The following is an 18,210-nucleotide window of genomic DNA, read 5'->3' as shown; positions in this document are numbered from 1 at the left end:
GGGCTGGGGGAAGTGGGGGCGGTGAAAACAGGGGGTGGAAGATAATAGATAGTGGGGCAGGTACCGGAAGAAGGTGAGGCGGGAGAAGAAGGAACAGGGGAAGGTTAGAGGTAGGGTGGAGAGAGACAGGGAAAAAAACAGGTTTGGTCCCTTGAATTCATCTCTGCAATTACTCTGCTAGCCAACTGTTCCTCCTTTTTGGGGTTCAAGCTCCCTCTTCTGGGACCACAGTCTCAGCACACACCTTCACTCAGCACCCACTATGCTCATAAAACCCATTTGTGGGACTTCCCTGGTGGACCAGTGGTTGAGACTCTGTGCTTCTGCAGAGAGCCTGAGTTCGATCCCTAGTCGGGGAACTAAGATCTCACATGCCATGTGGGGCACCCCTCCTCCCCAAAAAAGCAAGTTGTTCACATTCCTGTGCTCCCTGCTTGGGGAAAAGGATGGGCCCAGAGAGGTCCAAAGGGGTCCCCCCTCCCTGAAACTCAGGCGCCCACCACCAGTACCTGGGCTGCTGCCTGTCCACCTGCTGGTAATGGCAGCTCACGGCCACGGCCGAGTGCGGGCACAACAGGTACTGGTTCTCCTGCCAGCAGCGGCCCATCGTCTGGGTGATAGCCTCATCTGACACCGATTGAGAGGTTACTGCCTCTGAAAGCTGAGGGGAAGTGGGGAAGAGGTGACCAAAAACTCACCACCCAATACAACCATCTGGGTACACATCAGAAACTCAAATGAAATGGCTCAGATTCAGCTCAGAGAAAAAGCTAGTTTCCCATGTTTCCCAGTTTTAAACAGATTCACTCAAGTTAGAGGAAGCACACGTTTGAGTTTCAGGTCAATACATTTAGTTAGAATTTGGCTCTGGATCAGCAAAATAGAACATATGCTTGCTCAGCAACCAAAGGAAACACAGGCTAAGGAAACTCAAGCATTCCTAGCGCTTTGCTGTTAGTGCGCCCCCTCCCTGTAGGTGTGGGAATAGCTTCCCATCGGTTTCCACCCAGATCTCCAGCTTTCCTTTAGGAAAATTGCCCACTACCTCAGAAAAAGGAAGACTCCCTTTTCAGTGCTCCCTCGGTGTAGATGGTTTTTTTGATCATTCTCTGGAAATGCACTGCATGTGCCAAAAACCATGAATATAATCAACTTCAATCAATAAAGACCATGTTGCTGCTGTTTAGTTGCTCTTTGTGACCCCATGGACTGTAGCCCTCCAGGCTCCTCAGTCCATGGGATTTCCCAGGCAAGAATCCTGGAGTGGGTTGCCATTCCCTTCTCCAGGGGATTTACCCAACCCAGGGATCGAACCCATGTCTCCTGCATTGGCAGGTGGATTCTTTACCACTGTGCCACCTGGGAAGCCCAATAGAAACCACAGGTTATTATAAATTGTTTAGACATCTTCCTGACCCATTATGGTTCACAGCAGACAATAAGTGTGTTTGTTTTATTTATATTTGAATCTCTAGCACCAAGCATAGTTCCTGGCTCATGGTCAATAAGTAACATGAATGAATGAATGAACAAATGAATGAATGTTGTTTCAGCAGATGGAGTAACTTCTACATGTACAGCCAGGGAGAGAATGAAGAACCAGGGGATATGGTGTCTGTCTTCACATAGCATCTTATTTACATGAGGAGAAGGAATATCAAAACAAACCATTGAATAAGCTGAACTTTAGTTGTATTATGGTCTTCATAGTCGTGTTCCCACCAAATTTATATGTTAAAGCCCTAATCCCAATATGATGGTATTTGTAGGTGAGGCTTTGGGAAGTAATTAGGTCATGAGGGTGGAGCCTTCATGAATTGAATTAGTATCTTTATTAGTGTCTCATATTCCCCCATATGAGGATACAAGAAGGTGGCCTACTACCTCCCAGAAGGGGGCCCTCACCAGAATCCAACCTTGATCTTGATACTAGCACCTTGACCTCGGTCCTCCAGTCCCTGGAATTGTGAGAAATACATTTGTATTGTTTATAAGTCACCAGTCTGTGGTACTTTGTTATAGCAGTCCAAACTGATTAAAACAGGTTGCATCGAAGAAGCATAGGGAGACTTCCCTGGTGGTCCACTGGTTAAGACTCCTGGACTCCAATGCAGTGTGGGGGCAGAGTTGATCGCTGGTGGGGAACCACAGGCCATGGCCAAAAAAAAAAGAGAGGAAAAGAAGCACAGATTCCAGAAGACAAATTCCACACCCGTCTGTGTGAGTGACTGAGCCCACAGAACTGTATCTAGTTCTGGGAACAACTCTAAGATGGACACCAACCACTCAAAATTACACCATGTAATTCACACCATGTAGCTAAAGGAACCAGGAAGGCTTAGCAGGTAAAGGAAGATTCTCTTCAAGTATGGGAATCAGCTCACCAGTACACAAGCTAGAAGGAACAGATTCTGGCTTGACATAAAGAACTTTGTAATGACTACAGCTGATGTGACGTAGTGAGGTCCTTGTTGTTGGAAGTATACACAGTCTGGATGACCAATTGGTAGGAATGTGGTAGAGAAAATTATAGTCAAATTCAATATATGAAATCCTTTTTTGATATTAAATAAGTTTCCATCACCAGGTTACATTAAAATAAAAGCAATCCTTCCCTAGAGGGCTTCCTAGTAGTTCAGACGGTAAAGCATCCGCCTGCAATGCAGGAGACCTGGGTTCAATCCCTGGGTCAGGAAGATCCCCTGGAGACAGAAATGGCAACCCACTCCAGTATTCTTGCCTGGAGAATCCCAGGGACAGAGAAGACTGGAGGGCCACAGTCCATGGAGTCGCAAAGAGTTGGACAGAACTGAGCAACTGAGCCCTAGACTCCTATCCATTTGGAGACAAAATTTCTCCTTATTCTTTATTTTTTTAATTTAATTTTTTGGCAGTGCTGTGACTTGCAGGATCTGAGTTCCCTGACCAGGGATCAAACTTAGGTCCCCTGCAGTGCAAGCACAGAGCTCCAACCACTGGACTGCCAAGAAACTCCCTCTCCTTCTTTATTTTTTTTAAAAAAGTTAATTGAACAATAGTCTCTGCACATACTGGATAGAGAAAGTGGCTTCCAGTTGTTATTATTGGAAATCAACAACAATAATGAATAAAATAATGATAGATAATATATTAAGCCCTATATTGCCAGGCAGTATACAAAGCGCTTGATGGACTTAAATCTTCAACAATGCCACGAGGCAGGCATTCTCATGATTCCCATTTTACAGATGAGGAGATTGAGGCACAGAGTTTAAGAATCTAACCCAAGGCCTCATAACTGGCTTGGATTTACATGCATCTAACTCTAAACCAAAAACCTCTAAACCAACCACCTCTCCCCATTCAAAAAATAAATCCTCATAAACTCCAGAAGTGCGAGGCTCATAGCAGGTACTCAAAAAAATACCCAAGCATCTCCTTTCCTTGAAAAGATTTTCAAACCCCAGGTCTGGTCTCGTGGCTGTACCCTTTCTTTTCTCCATGGTGTGTGAGTGGTAACTGACCTTGCTGTGCAGCTCCTTGGGTAGACTCACACTTTTTGTCCTTTCAAACTGCTCCATGAGGGCTCTTATCACCTGGCTGTCAGAGCCAGACAGCAGCCAGAAGATCCTCTCCATGTTGTAGGGAACCTGAGCAGAGAGGCAGGGTCCCAGGGGTCATGCTGACCTCAGCCCTTGTCCACCTCCATCCAACCAACACCTGGGGCAGACCTGCACACACATCCCACCTGAATGTCCATGGCCGACGCCAAGGTTGGCTTGACCGCTTTGGACAGAGAGAAGTCTCCCCATTGGACGGTCCTGTGGATGATGTCATTGCTGTTCACTGCCACGACCAGGTGAATGGGCAGCCCCATCTTCTGAGCGATGCACCCAGCTTATGAGAGGAGAACAATGGTTTCGTAGCCATGACACCAAAATCACAGACAACAAAAGAAAAAATAGATGAACATCATCAAAATTAAGAAGGTTTTGTGCTTTTTGAAGCTTTCATGCTTCAAAGGACACTATCAATGTATCATTATCAATTTATCACTATAAAAAGGCTACCCACAAAATAGGAAAAACCATTTGCAAATCGTATATCCGATAAGAGACTTGAACCGAGAATGTATAAAGAACTCTTACAACTCAACAATTAAAATACAAATAATCCAATTAAAAAATAGGCAAAGGACTTGTGTAGACATTTCTCCAGAAAAGATATACAAATAGCCAACGGACATATGAAAAGATACTCAACATCATTGTTGCTGTTATTTAGTCACTAAGTGGTATCCAACTCTTTTGCAATATTTGTAACCCACCAGGCTCCTCTGTCCACGGGATTTTTCAGGTGAGAATACTGGAGTGGGGTGCCATTTCCTCCTCCAGGGATCTTTCTGACCCAGAGATTGGTAGGTGGATTCTTTCCCATTGAGCCACCAGGGAAGCCCACTCAACATCATTAGTCATCAGGAAAACACAAACCCAAATCACAATGATACACCACTTCATACCTACTCGGATGGTTAGAATCAGGAAGACAGATGATAACAAGTCTTGGTCAGGATGTGGAGAAATTGGAACCCCCATATACTGTTAGTGGGAATGGCAAATAGTGCAGCCACTTTGGAAACCTGTCCAGCAGTTCCTCAAAGTTAAGCACAGAGCTCCAGTACGACCCAGAAATCCACTCCTAGTTTGTATATACTCAAGATAACTGAGAACAGAGCCACACAAACACATACACAAACGTTCACAGCAGCATTATTCATAACTAAAAATCTAAGCAATCCAAACGTCCATTAACTCTTAAATGTGTAAACAAAATGTGATACATCGATACAATAAAATAGTATTCAGCCATAAAAAGGAATAAAGTACTAACATGTGCTACAGTATGGATGAGCCTTGAAAATGTCATGCTAAGTGAAAGGAAGCTAGACATAAAAGGCCACATATTGGATGATTCCATTTACATAAAATGTCCAGAATAGGAAAATCTACAGAGATAAAATAGATGAGTGACTGCCTAAAGCTGGGAGAGAGGACGGAATGACTGCTTCATGGGAACAGGGCTCCCTCTTAGGGTGATGAAAATGCTCTAAAACATTATGGTGATGGTTGCACAAATCTGTGTGCACTAAAAATTATTAAGCTGAATACTTTAAACGGGTGAATTGTATGGTACGTGAATCATAGAGCAATAAAGCTGCTACCAAAAAACAAAAAAGGAGGAAAGAGTAGGAGGGGGTTACTGTGCCCTGATGCTGTTCTCCACGCCAAACCCTGCCCCCACCAGGTACTGACACACACCATTTGCAGAAGAGAAAACAGAGGTTCTGAGAAGTTTAAATGACCCACCCAAAGCCTGCTTTGGGCTTCCCTGGTGGCTCAGATGGTAAAGAATCTGCCTGTAATTCAAGAGACCTAGGTTCAATCCCTGGGTTGGGAAGATCCCCTGGAGAAGGGAATGGCAACCCATTCCAGTATTCTTGCCTAGAGAATCCCATGGACAGAAGAGTCTGGTGGGCCATAGCCTATGGGGTCTCAAAGAGTTGGACACGACTGAGCTACTAATACTCGTACTTTCAGAGCCTGCTAAGTGGCAGAGTGAGGATGTGAACTTAGAGGTCTGTCTAAGTCTGGAGCACATGCTGAGTCCCCAGACGAAGAACCAGTGCTTTCAGGCTGACTCTCCTAGAAAGGGGCCGAAGGAGGATGGGAAGGCAGCTACTGTCCACCTAACAGCAGCTCCTGTTTGCATGAAACAAATAAAATGCCTCACCCCGAGAGATGGAAAGCCCAGAAAGGTAACGTAGTTTAGGAAGGTTCCTATTCCCATGAATAGTTTATTTCTATGAGTAAGTAAAAGGAGTTAGGGATACCCACACCACCCAGTGTCACTCAATTTTGCAAAGCACTTTTACAGTCTTATTTCATGGGACCCTCAGTAAATGCCACGATCCTTGCATGACAGGGGAACGATGGAGGCTTAAGGAGTCCAAGGGCTTAAAGTCAAGCAGCTAGTTCCTGATGGAGCAGGGCTAGATCGGAGATCCCTCTGCAAATGTTGCTTTTGTGCCAGGCACTGTAGCAGATACAGGGCACAGGCAGATGGTACCATTCCCTGGGGGGTGATGCAAATGGGCAGTGTGGTGGGCTTCTCTCCACGGATGGGGAAGAAGGCTGAGCCATCCTTGTCTAACAGCCAGCTCATTTTTTCCATCCCTGTGTTAGCTGAAGTCACAAAGACTCCTGAGCACTAAGATGCTTTCATGGTCTCACCTAAGCCAACCTGGGCACCCATCAGAAGCGATGCCACTAACAGAACCATCAGAAAAAAGTCACGTCCATCAAGAGGCAGCCTCATAAGTTCAAAAGGGCGAAGACTCTGAAGCCAGCTTGCCTGGGCCACCATCCTGGCCCTGGGACTGGCCAGTGCGTAAACAATGACAGGCTGTCCAAGGACTTCTCTGTGCCACAGCCTCCTCATTGTAAAGTGAAACAGTGCCCCTCATAGGCCCATGTGAGGATTAAATGAATTGATATGAGGGAAGCATTCAGAGCACTGCCTGACACATAGTCAGTGCTTGATCAACGTTCCTATAAATTATTACAGGAAATTATTTTCATGCCACGCAGCTTTATAGCACTCGACCTTCACAAAGTTCACATACACACAGAATCTAATTTGCACCTCACGCTCGTCCTGAGAGATATGATAAGCGGTCCAACTTCCCTTTGATAGCCGAGGAGCTGAACCTAAGGGACAGCCATTCAGCTAGTAAAGGACAGAACTGGAGCCAGAAGCCCAAGTCCAGGACTCTTTCCACATCACACGGTCTCTGAGGAGAACACGCTGTGCCAGGCGAGTCCTTATCCTCAGAGCAGGGAGCTGGCCAGGGCTGGGAGGAAAGTCCACGTTCCTGGCAGAGGGCTCTGCCATCCAGGAACAGCAGCTGAACCTTCACCTCATCTCCCCACACTCTGCTGAGCGACACATCAGATCAGGCGGCCGAGCACACTGGGGTTAACCCGTTACTCTCCCCCTGTGGCAAAAGGCCAGTATGTCCTCCCAGGAAGTCAGAGGGACATTTTCTGGAAGGTTCTTTTGTGTAGTTCCCCATCACCTAGGACCCAACCTGGGCTTCCGTGGTGGCTCAGTGATAAAGAATCCACCTCCCAATGTCGGAGACCGAGGTTCAATCCCGGGATCGAGAAGATCCCCTGGAGAAGGAAATGGCAACCCACTCCACTATTCTTGCCTGGGAAATCCCATGGACAGAGGAGTCTCGTGGGCTACAGTCCTTGGGGTTGCAAAGAGTTGAACGTGACTAAGCGACGAAACAACAAAGGACCCAACCTAGGTTATAGCCAAAAGGTGGCTGGGAGGACAAGGACCACAGGCATTTTTCTGGAAAGCCCATTTCCGTCCAGGGGTCTCCTCACCTGCAAGGTTACCGGCAGCCCCCGTTGGCACAACCACCTCCACGGGGGGCAGGGGGTGCATGTCTAAGGATGGCGCACACCGGAAGTAAGCAAAGAAGTGGTGGGCTATTTGCACGAGGACCCGGGACCAGTTGATTGAATTCAGACTCATTAGGTTGTGCTTCTTGACAAAGGCCACGTCGGCAAACACCGTCTTGATGGGCTCATCCAGCTCATCGCTGTTACCCTCCACTGTCAGGGGAGAGAGGAGAAGGAGCTGTCAGGAGCACAGAGAACCCCCAGATGGTCAGCATGTGCCCACAAGGCCTTTCAGACTGAGCCCATCGCACTGGGACCTTCACTCAACCCATGGCTCATATCCTTATGGTCACATTTCCAATGTTTCTACCATTATCTAAAATTAGATATTAAATGTCAACCTTCTGGGACACTGGGGGAAGAATTCCTCTTTGTAGTCCAGGCCCTCTTCCCCAGGCTCTGGAAATAAGGACAGGATAGTTTATCAGGTTATAAGATGGTGAGAGGCTGAGCTTTACTCCATGGTTCTCCATCAGGGGCTGAGGGGAAAGAGTTGCTCTTTCTATGGGATCTGCCCTTGTTCCCTCATTTAGATCAAAGGGTGGAGGTTCTACCCTCGGCTCCTACATGGCAGGGAAGCTGGTATGGGCAGGATTTCTCCTTAAGCTGGGTGTGTGTGCACTTTAATTTATGGATAAATTAATTGGGTAATTGTTGGGCAAATCAGCACCTAGTCCAAGTTGCACCCCTCAACCCAGCCCAACCAGCAATCAAGCCAACATTAATCTCTTATCTAAAACCTGGGTCTATTTCTCCATTGAATCCAAACTTGGAGGCCAGAGGGGGATAAGATTATTGCGGGTAAATGCCAGAGTAGGCGTGGAGGTTACCATTCATTCCCCCTTTCATCATGTAGTAGCACTGAGACTGCAGGACTAACTCCAGATCCATGTTACAAGGGGGATATTTGCTGGGGTTCAAGGAAAAGATTCACTGCTTTCAAGAGACAGCCACAAGAAGAGAGACTTGGTTACCTTCAGTAACCATCATGAACCACAAAAAGCTTGAGAACTGGGGAAGATGGAACCAAGAATACTGACTCCCAGAAGGCAGTGAAACAACCAGTCAGAAGCCCATTCCATTTCTATACTTACAGGTACATGAGCTGGAAATTATCCCTGTTCAAGTCAGTCTGAGTTAGGTTTTCTGTTACTTCCAAGCAAAAACAACCCAAATAATACATAACTAACATTGGCTGATTATCCTGTGCTTAAGAAGAATTGAGTATATAATGTACAATGGGTATTAATGACTTCAGAAAACATCAGTGTCTAAGACACAACAATCCAGGTGACCCATCTCTGCTCCCTGAGCTCCCTAGTCCTAGGGAAAACACACACCCACTGCTAGCTCCCAAACTAACGCATATTCTCCTGGAAACCAAGTCAGAAGATTCCAGAAAGGAAAGGAAGAACTTGAACGGTACTGTTTTGAAATAAAAACTAATTTATGCACATTTATGACATACTGTATTCATCACCATCCACATGTCTGCCACATTTTCCTAATGTGCACTGTTCTCCAACTCATGATCAGGAATGATGCTTCTATACACGCCAACATCTGTATACAAGGAGAGAAGGCTGCAGGTCCAGTTCAGAGGCACAAAAAGCTATTCTCTGATCTGATTCTAGGCAAAGACAGTCGCAGATCCATAAATAGCAATTCTGGTGCTTAGGGTTTAACAAAAACCCTTAGGAACCTGAATGTTGTGCATTAAAATCTTGCCATGACTGCAGGAAAATGTAGTCAGATGCTCCGCTCAGTCACGTCCACTCTTTTTCGACCCCACGGACTGCAGCCTGCCAGACTCCTCTATCTATGGAATTTTCCAGGCAAGAATGCTGGACTGGGATGCTGTTTCCTACTCCAGTGGATCTTCCCAACCCAGGGATCAAACCCGCATCTCTTGTATCTCCTGCACTGGCAGGTGGATTCTTTACCACTAGCGCCACCTGGGAAGCCCAATATGTGGCCAGATATGGGCAATGAATTACCAAGGTTAATTCTGCCAACACTTGCCTTAGCTAAACAATAAACTTTTCACTGGAATGTACATGGGTTTGCTAAAGGAAAGAGTAGAAGAGGCTTTTTGTTTGCTCTTGAACAAACAGACAAAGGATATTCACGCTAATCCCCTGGGTAACAGTTGTTTTCGCTGTGTTTTTGGTCCTTGACAAAATTGGTGTTATATAAAACATCATCTATGGGATTATAACAGGAGGCCAGGCCAGCTACAGAAGGAGGGTTCTCTGCTACCACATTTGTTGTCCTGCTAGGTGAGTGACCAAACCAAGTCAGGCTACCTAGACAGCTTGCTCCAGGCCACAGAGCACAAAACTTCACCAAGATCTCTACTGCTCATTTTCCTATCCCTTCCTTGGGGGTCCCTGGGGTGCAGTGGGGTGTGACAGGTAGAAATAAAAAAGTATACAAGTGTGTGTTAGTTGCTCAGTCAGATCCAGCTCTTTGGAATCCCATAGACTGTAGCTGGCCCGGCTCTTCTGTACATGGAATTTTCCAGGCAAGAATACTGGAGTGGTTTGCCATTCCCTTCTTCAGGGGATCTTCCCGACCAAGGGATTGAACTCAGGTCTTCCACATGGCAGGCAGATTCTTAACTGTCTAAACCACTAGGGAAGCCCACAATAAAAAGTATGGCTCCACTCAAACTCACTCTGCCTTCCTACACTCTTGGGCTTCATAATGATTAAATGCGCTCAGAATAGATGGCCAGACATTAAGATTTTTTTTGCCTTTCTGCACGCATAAAATGCTATGATTCATGATGTGGCTCAGGAAGTAGGAGTCATGAGCCATAGGTACCACTGAGTAGCTTCCTATTTTAAATACTTAGACCTGCTAACCAAATGCATTAGTTGATTCAACACTGCAAGGGAAGATGTGAGCTGCCAACATGTAATAGCACATTCTCTCAGAGGGCAATGTGTTTTTGCCCTCTGAACCTCAGTGCCCTGGAAAAAAATCCAAGTCATCTGGCTCAGGCTATGGCTCTGGGTGGCTGCCTTACAGACATGGCACAAACAGGTTGAATGTGCATGGAGGTGGCATTCTTTGGGGTATGGGTTTAAACCTGCACTTCCTTGGATGTACTATTTATTAGTAATGGTTTATGCACCAGTCACCTCCAATAGTTTCTGAGACTGTATAGCCACGAGCCTACTTAGGGCTAAGTCAGGGCATATATCAACCTCAAAATATGACTGATAAAGGAAGGGAAGGAGAGAGAAAGGAGAGGAGGCAGGATGCTCAGCTAGACAATTGATTAGCTTGGTTCCAGTCCATCTCGCAACATAGAACCACTCAAGGCAGGGCCACGCTGTCCCTAGAACCTCAGTCCCAACACTCACCTCCGAACACGTGGACGTTCTCTCTTAGCACTGTTGTCATCTGGAGCTCCTGAATCTTTGTACAGTGACCCTTGGGCAGCAGAACAATGATGTCCACATTTTTTGCCCCCTGAACACTCTCAATGGCAGCACTTCCTGTGTCTCCAGAAGTTCCTGGATGGGAAGAAGGAGGAACCCTCCTCTTTAGACAAAGGGAGATGGAAAGAAATTGGCCCCTAAAGCACAGTTGCCAAGTGAGGGGATACCCTGGAGGATAGGAATCCAGAACTTAACCTGGGGTCCTTGAACCTCCAAGAGACCCATGGATACAAATCAAGGCACCTGTGAAGTTGGCACCATATCATCTATGTATTTTATTTATTTAAATTATTATTCTGAGAAGATTCCATAGCCTCCATCAGTCTGTCAAAAGGGTCCATGGCACAAGAGAATGTTAAGAACCCTGCTCTACAAATTAGGAGCTTGGGATTAACATACATATTTAAAACAGGACTTCCCTGATGGCTCACCGGGTAAAGAATCCACCTGCAATGCAAAAAAACACAAGAGATACAGGTTTGATTGTTGGGTCGGGAAGATTCCCTGGAGAAGGGAATGGCAACCCACTCCAGTATTCTTGACTGGGAAATCCCATGGACAGAGGAGCCTGGTGGGCTACAGTCCATGGGGTCACAAAGAGTCAGGCACAACTGAGCACTTCACATATATAAAACAGATAACCAACAAGGACCTAGTGTATATCACAAGGAACCATACTCAACATTTTGTAATACTGAGAAATCCCATGGACAGAGGAGCCTGGTGTGCTAGATAGAGTCCATGGGGTTGCAGAAGAGTCAGACACAACTTATCGACTAAACAACAACAATAGATACATATAACCGAATCACTGTGCCGTATACCTGAAACTCACATGGTATTATAAATCAATTTTTTAAAAAAGAAAGCTGCTCTAGAAGAATCAGTAACACACTCCCCAAGAGACATCAGTGGAGGGCATCCCATAAGCGGACACCAGCCAGCTGGGGTGCTGTGGGCTCCAGGGCACATGCCCACGATGCACACCTACAACCACGGTGATGTGCCTCTTCCTCTTCTCCAGGAAGTACTGCAGGAACTGTGCTGTGCAGCACAGGGACAGGTCCTTAAACGCATAGGTGACCCCGTGCCACAGCTCCAGCACGTTCAGCCCATTCCTCAACCTGGACAGATGCACCACCTCTCTGTGGCGGAATCTGCTGAAGGCACGATCAATCAGATCTGCAAGGGGAAGGAAGGGAAATCGTACATTGAAAACGGCATTCTCTCATCCTCCTCCAGGGCTTCCCAGGTGGCGCTAGTGGTAAAGAATCTGCCTGCAAATGCAGGAAATGCAAGAGATGTGGGTTCAATCCCTGGGTTGGGAAGATTCCCTGGAAGAGGAGATGGCAACCCACTCCAGTATTCCTGCCTAGAAAATCACATGGACAGAGGAGCCTGATGTGCTACAGTCCATGGGGTCACAAAGTGCCGGACACAACTGAGAGCGTGTGCACGTGCACACACACACACTTGTCCTCCAAGTTCATTCTTAGTCTCTTTACACTTTTAAATTTGAATTTTCTATCTTGTTACCAGAGTAAAATACCTGAAATTTTTATCGTAAAGGATACTGTGTATGAATATAATTGTATAATCCTAGGGGGAAAAGTTTGGAAAGACATGAACCGAACTGTTCATGGATTCCTCACAGTGATTCTCCCAGACAGCAGAATTGATGCTGTAAGACTTTCATTTTTTACTTTATAGATTTCTACACCATTTGGATTTCTTGTGTGCATGTATTCCAGTAGAAATTCAGTTAAACAATCACGCAACAAACAAATCAAGTATCTCATCTCTTCTAATTTTCCTTCCTAAAAATAGAGAGTTGTTTCTTTGTTTTGCATTACTTAATCTCACACCTGTGATGCCAGAAACTTGGGGTCCTACCTAAAGCTAAGCCCATCCAGAGTAGCATTTCTCAAACTTTAATTGGCAAACCAGTCACCTGGGATCTTAAAATGCAGGTTTTGGATCAGTAAGTCGGAGGAAGTAATGAGAATTCTAACACATACCCAGGCAATGCCATCAGTGCTGGTCACTGAACTACATTTAAAATTTTTTTATTTATTTATTTTTATTACATCCAGAGTAGCTGTGGGTGGGCTACTCTCTAGCTGGGGTGAGCGAGCTAGCCTCTCTCTAGTTGCACGAGCGAGCTTCTTACTGCAGCGGCTTCTCTCATTGCAGAGCACGAGCTCTAGGTGAGCCGGTTTCAGTAGTTAAGGCACTCGTGCTTAGTTGCCCTGCAGCACGTGGAATCTTCCCGGACCAGGGATCGAACCGGTGTCCCCTGTACTAGCAGGCAGATTCTTCACCACTGGATCACCAGGGAAGTCCCAAACTACATTTTGAGTTTTCAGTCTCAAACTCTCATTACTAGGTTGCTGCTGCTGCTGGATTATATTATACAGCTGGTCCATGGACCAGCAGCATTAGTATCATCTGGACGTCTGATGCATGCATGCTCAGTTGCTCGGTCATATCTGACTCTTTGCAACCCTATGGGCTGTAACCCACCAGGCTCCTCTGTCCATGGAATTTTCCATGCAAGAATACTGGAGTGGGTTGCCATTTTCTCCTCCAGGGGATCTTCCCCACCCAGGAATCAAGAACCCACATCTCTTGAGTCTCCTGCATTGGCAGGCAGATTCTTTCCCCCTGCACCACCAGGGAAGCCTGGACGCTTGATAGGAATGCAGAATTTTCAGGCCCGCCCCAGATCTACTGAATCAGAATCTGCATTTTAACAAGATTCCCAGGGACAATCTGTAGGCACATAACAGTCTGAAATGAGCTGGTCCAGAACACTCTCAAAATCCCTTCTGGAATTACCATTTGAGGAAATAAAATAGCAATCTGTGGGTCTGGGTGCTTTATATACTGTGCTGTGTTATGTGTTATATATGTGCTGTGTTATGCTGTGCTTAGTTGCTCAGTTGAGTCCACCTCTTTGTGACCCCATGGACTGTAGCCCACTAGGCTCCTCTGTCCATGGGGATTCTCCAGGCAAGAATACTGGAGTGGGTTGCCAATCCCTCCTCCAGGGGATCTTCCCAACCCAGGGATTGAACCCGGTTTCTCGAATTGCAGGCAGATTCTTTACCATCTAGCCACCAGGGAAGCCCAGAAATGCTGAAGTATATGCAAGAAGGAAATATTCAAACATTCAAGCATCTCATTCAAGGTCAATGGTGAAATCCCTAGTTTTGAAAAGTTTTTTTAAAAACAAATTCTCTGCCGATTACTTTGGCATTCCCCACACTGGGGTGGGAACTGGAATGGATGAAACTTTTTGAGGATATTTCCAATTCTGGGATTTCAGAGTCTGGGAAAAACTCCAAAGTTTGGGAAATATGACTGGGGACTTGTTAGTTATTCAGTCGTGTCCGATTCTTTGTGACCCCGTGGACTGTAGCCCACCAGGCTCCTCAGGCAAGAATACTGGAGAGGGTAGCCAGTCCCTTCTCCAGGGGATCTTCCCAACCCAGGAATCAAACCTGGGTCTCCTACAGTACAGGCAGATTCTTTATCATTTGAGCCACCTGGGAAGCCAAACTTTGGGAAATATGACTGGGGATCTCCTAGGGGTTGAATGATGGATTTGCAACTCTGGGGGCTGGGCTGGCAGAATAGTGAGGTGGGAGAGTAGAAAGGTAGAGGGGTGCTCACCGTTTAGGTCATCTCTAGGAATGAGCTCAGGTCCAATGAAGAGGCTGCACAGCTCCTTCACCAAGCTGGGGTAGGAGAGCGTGCTCCACTCATGCAGGGTCTCTCTGCCCAGCTGTGGAAGCTCCTCAGGCATGTAGAGGCCCCCGTCTGGAGCATAGCCAGAGAAGAGCGCCTCCTCGAAGTCAATCTGTGGGGCCATACCCCGAGTGCTGACATACCACATGATCCCGGGGGCCTGCAGAGGGACCAGCCCCAGAGGCATTTAATCTCCAAGCTCAGTACCCCATGGGGCAAAGCCCAAGTACACCCAGCTCCCTCAGCTAACCCCTAGGCCATCACTCATCAGGCATGCATGTGTGCTAAGTCACTTTAGTCGGGTCCAACTCTTTTGCGACCCTATGGACTATAGCCTGCCAGACTCCTCTATTCATGGCATTCTCTAGGCAAGTAGACTGGAGTGGGTTGCCATGCCATCCTCCAAGGGATCTTCCCAACCCAAGGATCGAACTTCGAGTCTCTTATGTCTCCTACACTGGCAGGCGTTCTTTACCCCTGGCGCTACCTAGAAAACTGAGAGTCAAATTGTTTGACTTTAAACATTGTTTAAGCAGTTAAACGTGTTTAACTTTAACCATGGTTTTTCAAGTAGTCATGTAGGGACGTGAGAGTTGAACCATAAAGAAGGCTGAGGGCCAAAGAGTTGGTCCTTTCGAACTGAAAGCTGGAGAAGACTCTTGCGAGTCCCTTGGACAGCAATGAGTTCAAACCAGTCCATCCTAAAGGAAATCAACGCTGAATATTCACTGGGAGGACTGATCCTGAAGCTGAAGCTCCAATACTTTGGCAACCTGATGTGAAGAGCCAACTCACTGGAAAAGACCCTCATGCTGGGAAAGATTGAGGGCAGGAGGAGAAGCGGGTAGTAGATGATGAGATGGTTGGATGGCATCACAGACTCAATGGACATGTGTTTGAGCAAACTCTAGGAGATAAAGAAGGACAGACGAGCCTGGCCTTCTGCAGTCCATGGGGGTTGCAGAGTCTGAACAGCAACAAACCAGATAGAGAAGCCCAGAAGCAGAAGCAGCTGCCACAGGACGTGAACTTGTGAAGTTAACCAAGAAAATCTAGCACCTGGGTTGGACTGCTGAACGGACTAATGACCTCTGGCGCAGGATTTTGTAATTTGCCCCTGTGACTCCGCTGGGCCCTATTCCAGGGTGGAGACGGGTCAGAAAATATCCGACCAATAATCTGGATGAAGAGCAAAGGAAACAAGAAATGGCCGCAAGGCAGGGAAACATTTTAAGAAGGGCTCCTCCTCCAGGCCAAGAGATTTTCTGAGCAAGGATGGGGGCAGGGCAGAGACTTAAAATCGGGCGGCCGAACCCTAAGCGGCTATCGCTGCGCCCCTGGGATGGTGGCCAAGGCAGGGCCATGGCAGGCGCCGCCAGCCTCTGCAAGTCACTGGCACCTCTGGCTGGCCTGGCCTTGGGCCAAGGCGTTTTTGATCAGGCCTGCGGGATAAAGTTCCACTCCCAGCCTAGGAAAACCCAACAGGCTTAGTGTCGGGGCTCTCCGTGAATTGCAGAAATCCTGCAAAATTTTCGAAGCGTCGGGAACCCTCAACCCTCCCAGGTTTCCTCCAAGTCGCAGCGCCCGAACTAGAGGCTAAAAAAAAAGGAGGGGGGGCAGGGAGGTCGACCCAGCCACGCTGAAGACAGGGTTGAGCGAAATCGCGAGTAGTTTCGGAGCTCAGAAGTCTCGCTACCGATGAGCTCTGCAAGGCCGCCGCGATTGCCGGGGGGCGACGCGGGGAGGGGACCCGAGGCCGGCGCGCCGGCTCGCGTGGGGCGGAACCCCAACTCCCACCCCGGAATCAGCCGGCTGGGCCGGATGGTAAGAGGGCTGCAGGGGCTGGGGCGGCGTGGTTACCCGGTCCCAGGCTCCGGAAGCGGCAGAGCTCGGCCGGGGAGGCGGATCGAGCGCAGTGGGAGTGCCAGGCTCCGGTCTTGAGGGCGGGACTGGGCGGGCAGCATCCAGGCTTCGGGTCGGAGGATGAGCAGGGCCTCATGGGTAGGAGGCCGAGGGCGGAATAAGTGGAGGAGGAAATGAAAATGAGACGGAACCTTGTATTCCACATTTGGCCTTTTTTAAAACCACTTTGCTAAACGTTTTATTCAGCCTCTTAATCGTCACTGCAGCCCTGGAAGTACCATACCGCCGCATGTTTCAGATTTGAAAAACTGAGCGCCAGGTGGAAAGAAGAAAGGTCCTTAGCTTCGCTGGGCTTCACGCTTCCCACCTGCAAAAATCTCAAGATTGATGAGCTCTCTGTTTCTCAGGAACTTCTCAGGAGTGCGTCAGGAATTCAGAATCCACGGGGATTCATGACATCGTTTTGTAGGAAAACACTTTTTATTAAGCATAGATCTATTCTAGGGGTTTCCCTATAGCTCAAGGGACTAGATCTGATAAGAGTGCCTGATGAACTATGGACGGAGGTTCGTGACATTGTATAGGAGACAGGGAGCAAGACCATCCCCAAGAAAAAGAAATGCAAAAAAGCGAAATGGCTGTCTGAGGAGCCCTTACAAACAGCTATGAAAAGAAGAGAAGCCAAAAGCAAAGGAGAAAAGGAAAGATATACCCATTTGAATGCAGAGGTCCAAAGAGTAACAAGGAGAGATAAGAAAGCCTTACTCAGTGATCAGTGCAAAGAAATAGAGGAAAACAACAGAATAGGAAAGACTAGAGATCTCTTCAAGAAAATTAGAGATACCAAGGGAACATTTCTTGCAAAGATGGGCTCAATAAAGGTCAGAAATGGTATGGACCTAACAGAAGAAAATATTAAGAAGAGGTGGCAAGAATACACAGAAGAACTGTACAAAAAAGATCTTCACGACCCAGATAATCACGATGGTGTGATCACTCACCTAGAGCCAGACATCCTGGAATGTGAAGTCAAGTGGGCCTTAGGAAGCATCACTACGAACAAAGCTAGTGGAGGTGATGGAATTCCAGTTGAGCTATTTCAAATACTAAAAGATGATGCTGTGAAAGTGCTGCACTTAATATGCCAGCAAATTTGGAAAACTCAGCAGTGGCCACAGGATTGGAAAAGGTTGGTTTTCATTCCAATCCCAAAGAAAGGCAATGCCAAAGAATGCTGAAACTACCACACAATTGCAGTCATCTTGCAGACTAGTAAAGTAATGCTCAAAATTCTCCAAGCCAGGCTTCAGCAGTACATGAACCATGAACTTCCAGATGTTCAAGCTAGTTTTAGGAAAGGCAGAGGAACCAGAGATCAAATTGCCAACATCCGCTGGATCATTGAAAAAGCAAGAGAGTTCCAGAAAAACATCTATTCTGCTTTATTGACTATGCCAAAGCCTTTGACTATGTGGATCACAATAAACTGTGGGAAATTCTTAAAGAGATGGAAATACCAGACCACCTGACCTGCCTTTTGAGAAACCTATATGCAGGTCAGGAAGCAACAGTTAGAACTGGACATGGAACAACAGACTGGTTCCAAATAGGAAAAGGAGTACGTCAAGGCTGTATAT

General features: G+C 47.0%; 1 protein-coding gene across 3 annotated transcripts in view; it reads right to left on the bottom strand.

The window, feature by feature from the left end:
- The window catches only part of THNSL2 (threonine synthase-like 2 (S. cerevisiae)), a 19,654-nt gene extending 2,598 nt beyond the window's left edge, over window positions 1-17,056 (bottom strand). The window contains exons 1-8 of one of the 3 annotated variants that reach the window (XM_010862243.1): window positions 16,571-17,056; window positions 14,636-14,870; window positions 11,948-12,142; window positions 10,883-11,035; window positions 7,434-7,664; window positions 3,728-3,876; window positions 3,504-3,629; window positions 510-661 (exon numbers count right to left, since the gene is read on the bottom strand). In XM_010862243.1, the coding sequence (XP_010860545.1) occupies window positions 510-661; window positions 3,504-3,629; window positions 3,728-3,876; window positions 7,434-7,664; window positions 10,883-11,035; window positions 11,948-12,142; window positions 14,636-14,858 (1,229 nt within the window). In that variant the 5' untranslated portion in view covers window positions 14,859-14,870; window positions 16,571-17,056. The remainder of the gene's footprint in view (window positions 1-509; window positions 662-3,503; window positions 3,630-3,727; window positions 3,877-7,433; window positions 7,665-10,882; window positions 11,036-11,947; window positions 12,143-14,635; window positions 14,871-16,570) is intronic. The other 2 variants (XM_010862244.1, XM_010862245.1) reach the window with 2 other exon arrangements.
- Window positions 17,057-18,210: the final 1,154 nt, after the last annotated feature.

This window comes from Bison bison, unplaced genomic scaffold, assembly GCF_000754665.1.
Source record: "Bison bison bison isolate TAMUID 2011002044 unplaced genomic scaffold, Bison_UMD1.0 scf7180017864480, whole genome shotgun sequence".
NCBI lineage: Eukaryota > Metazoa > Chordata > Mammalia > Artiodactyla > Bovidae > Bison > Bison bison.
Note: the sequence above shows the minus strand (reverse complement) of the source record. Positions and strands in the feature narration are given on the sequence as shown.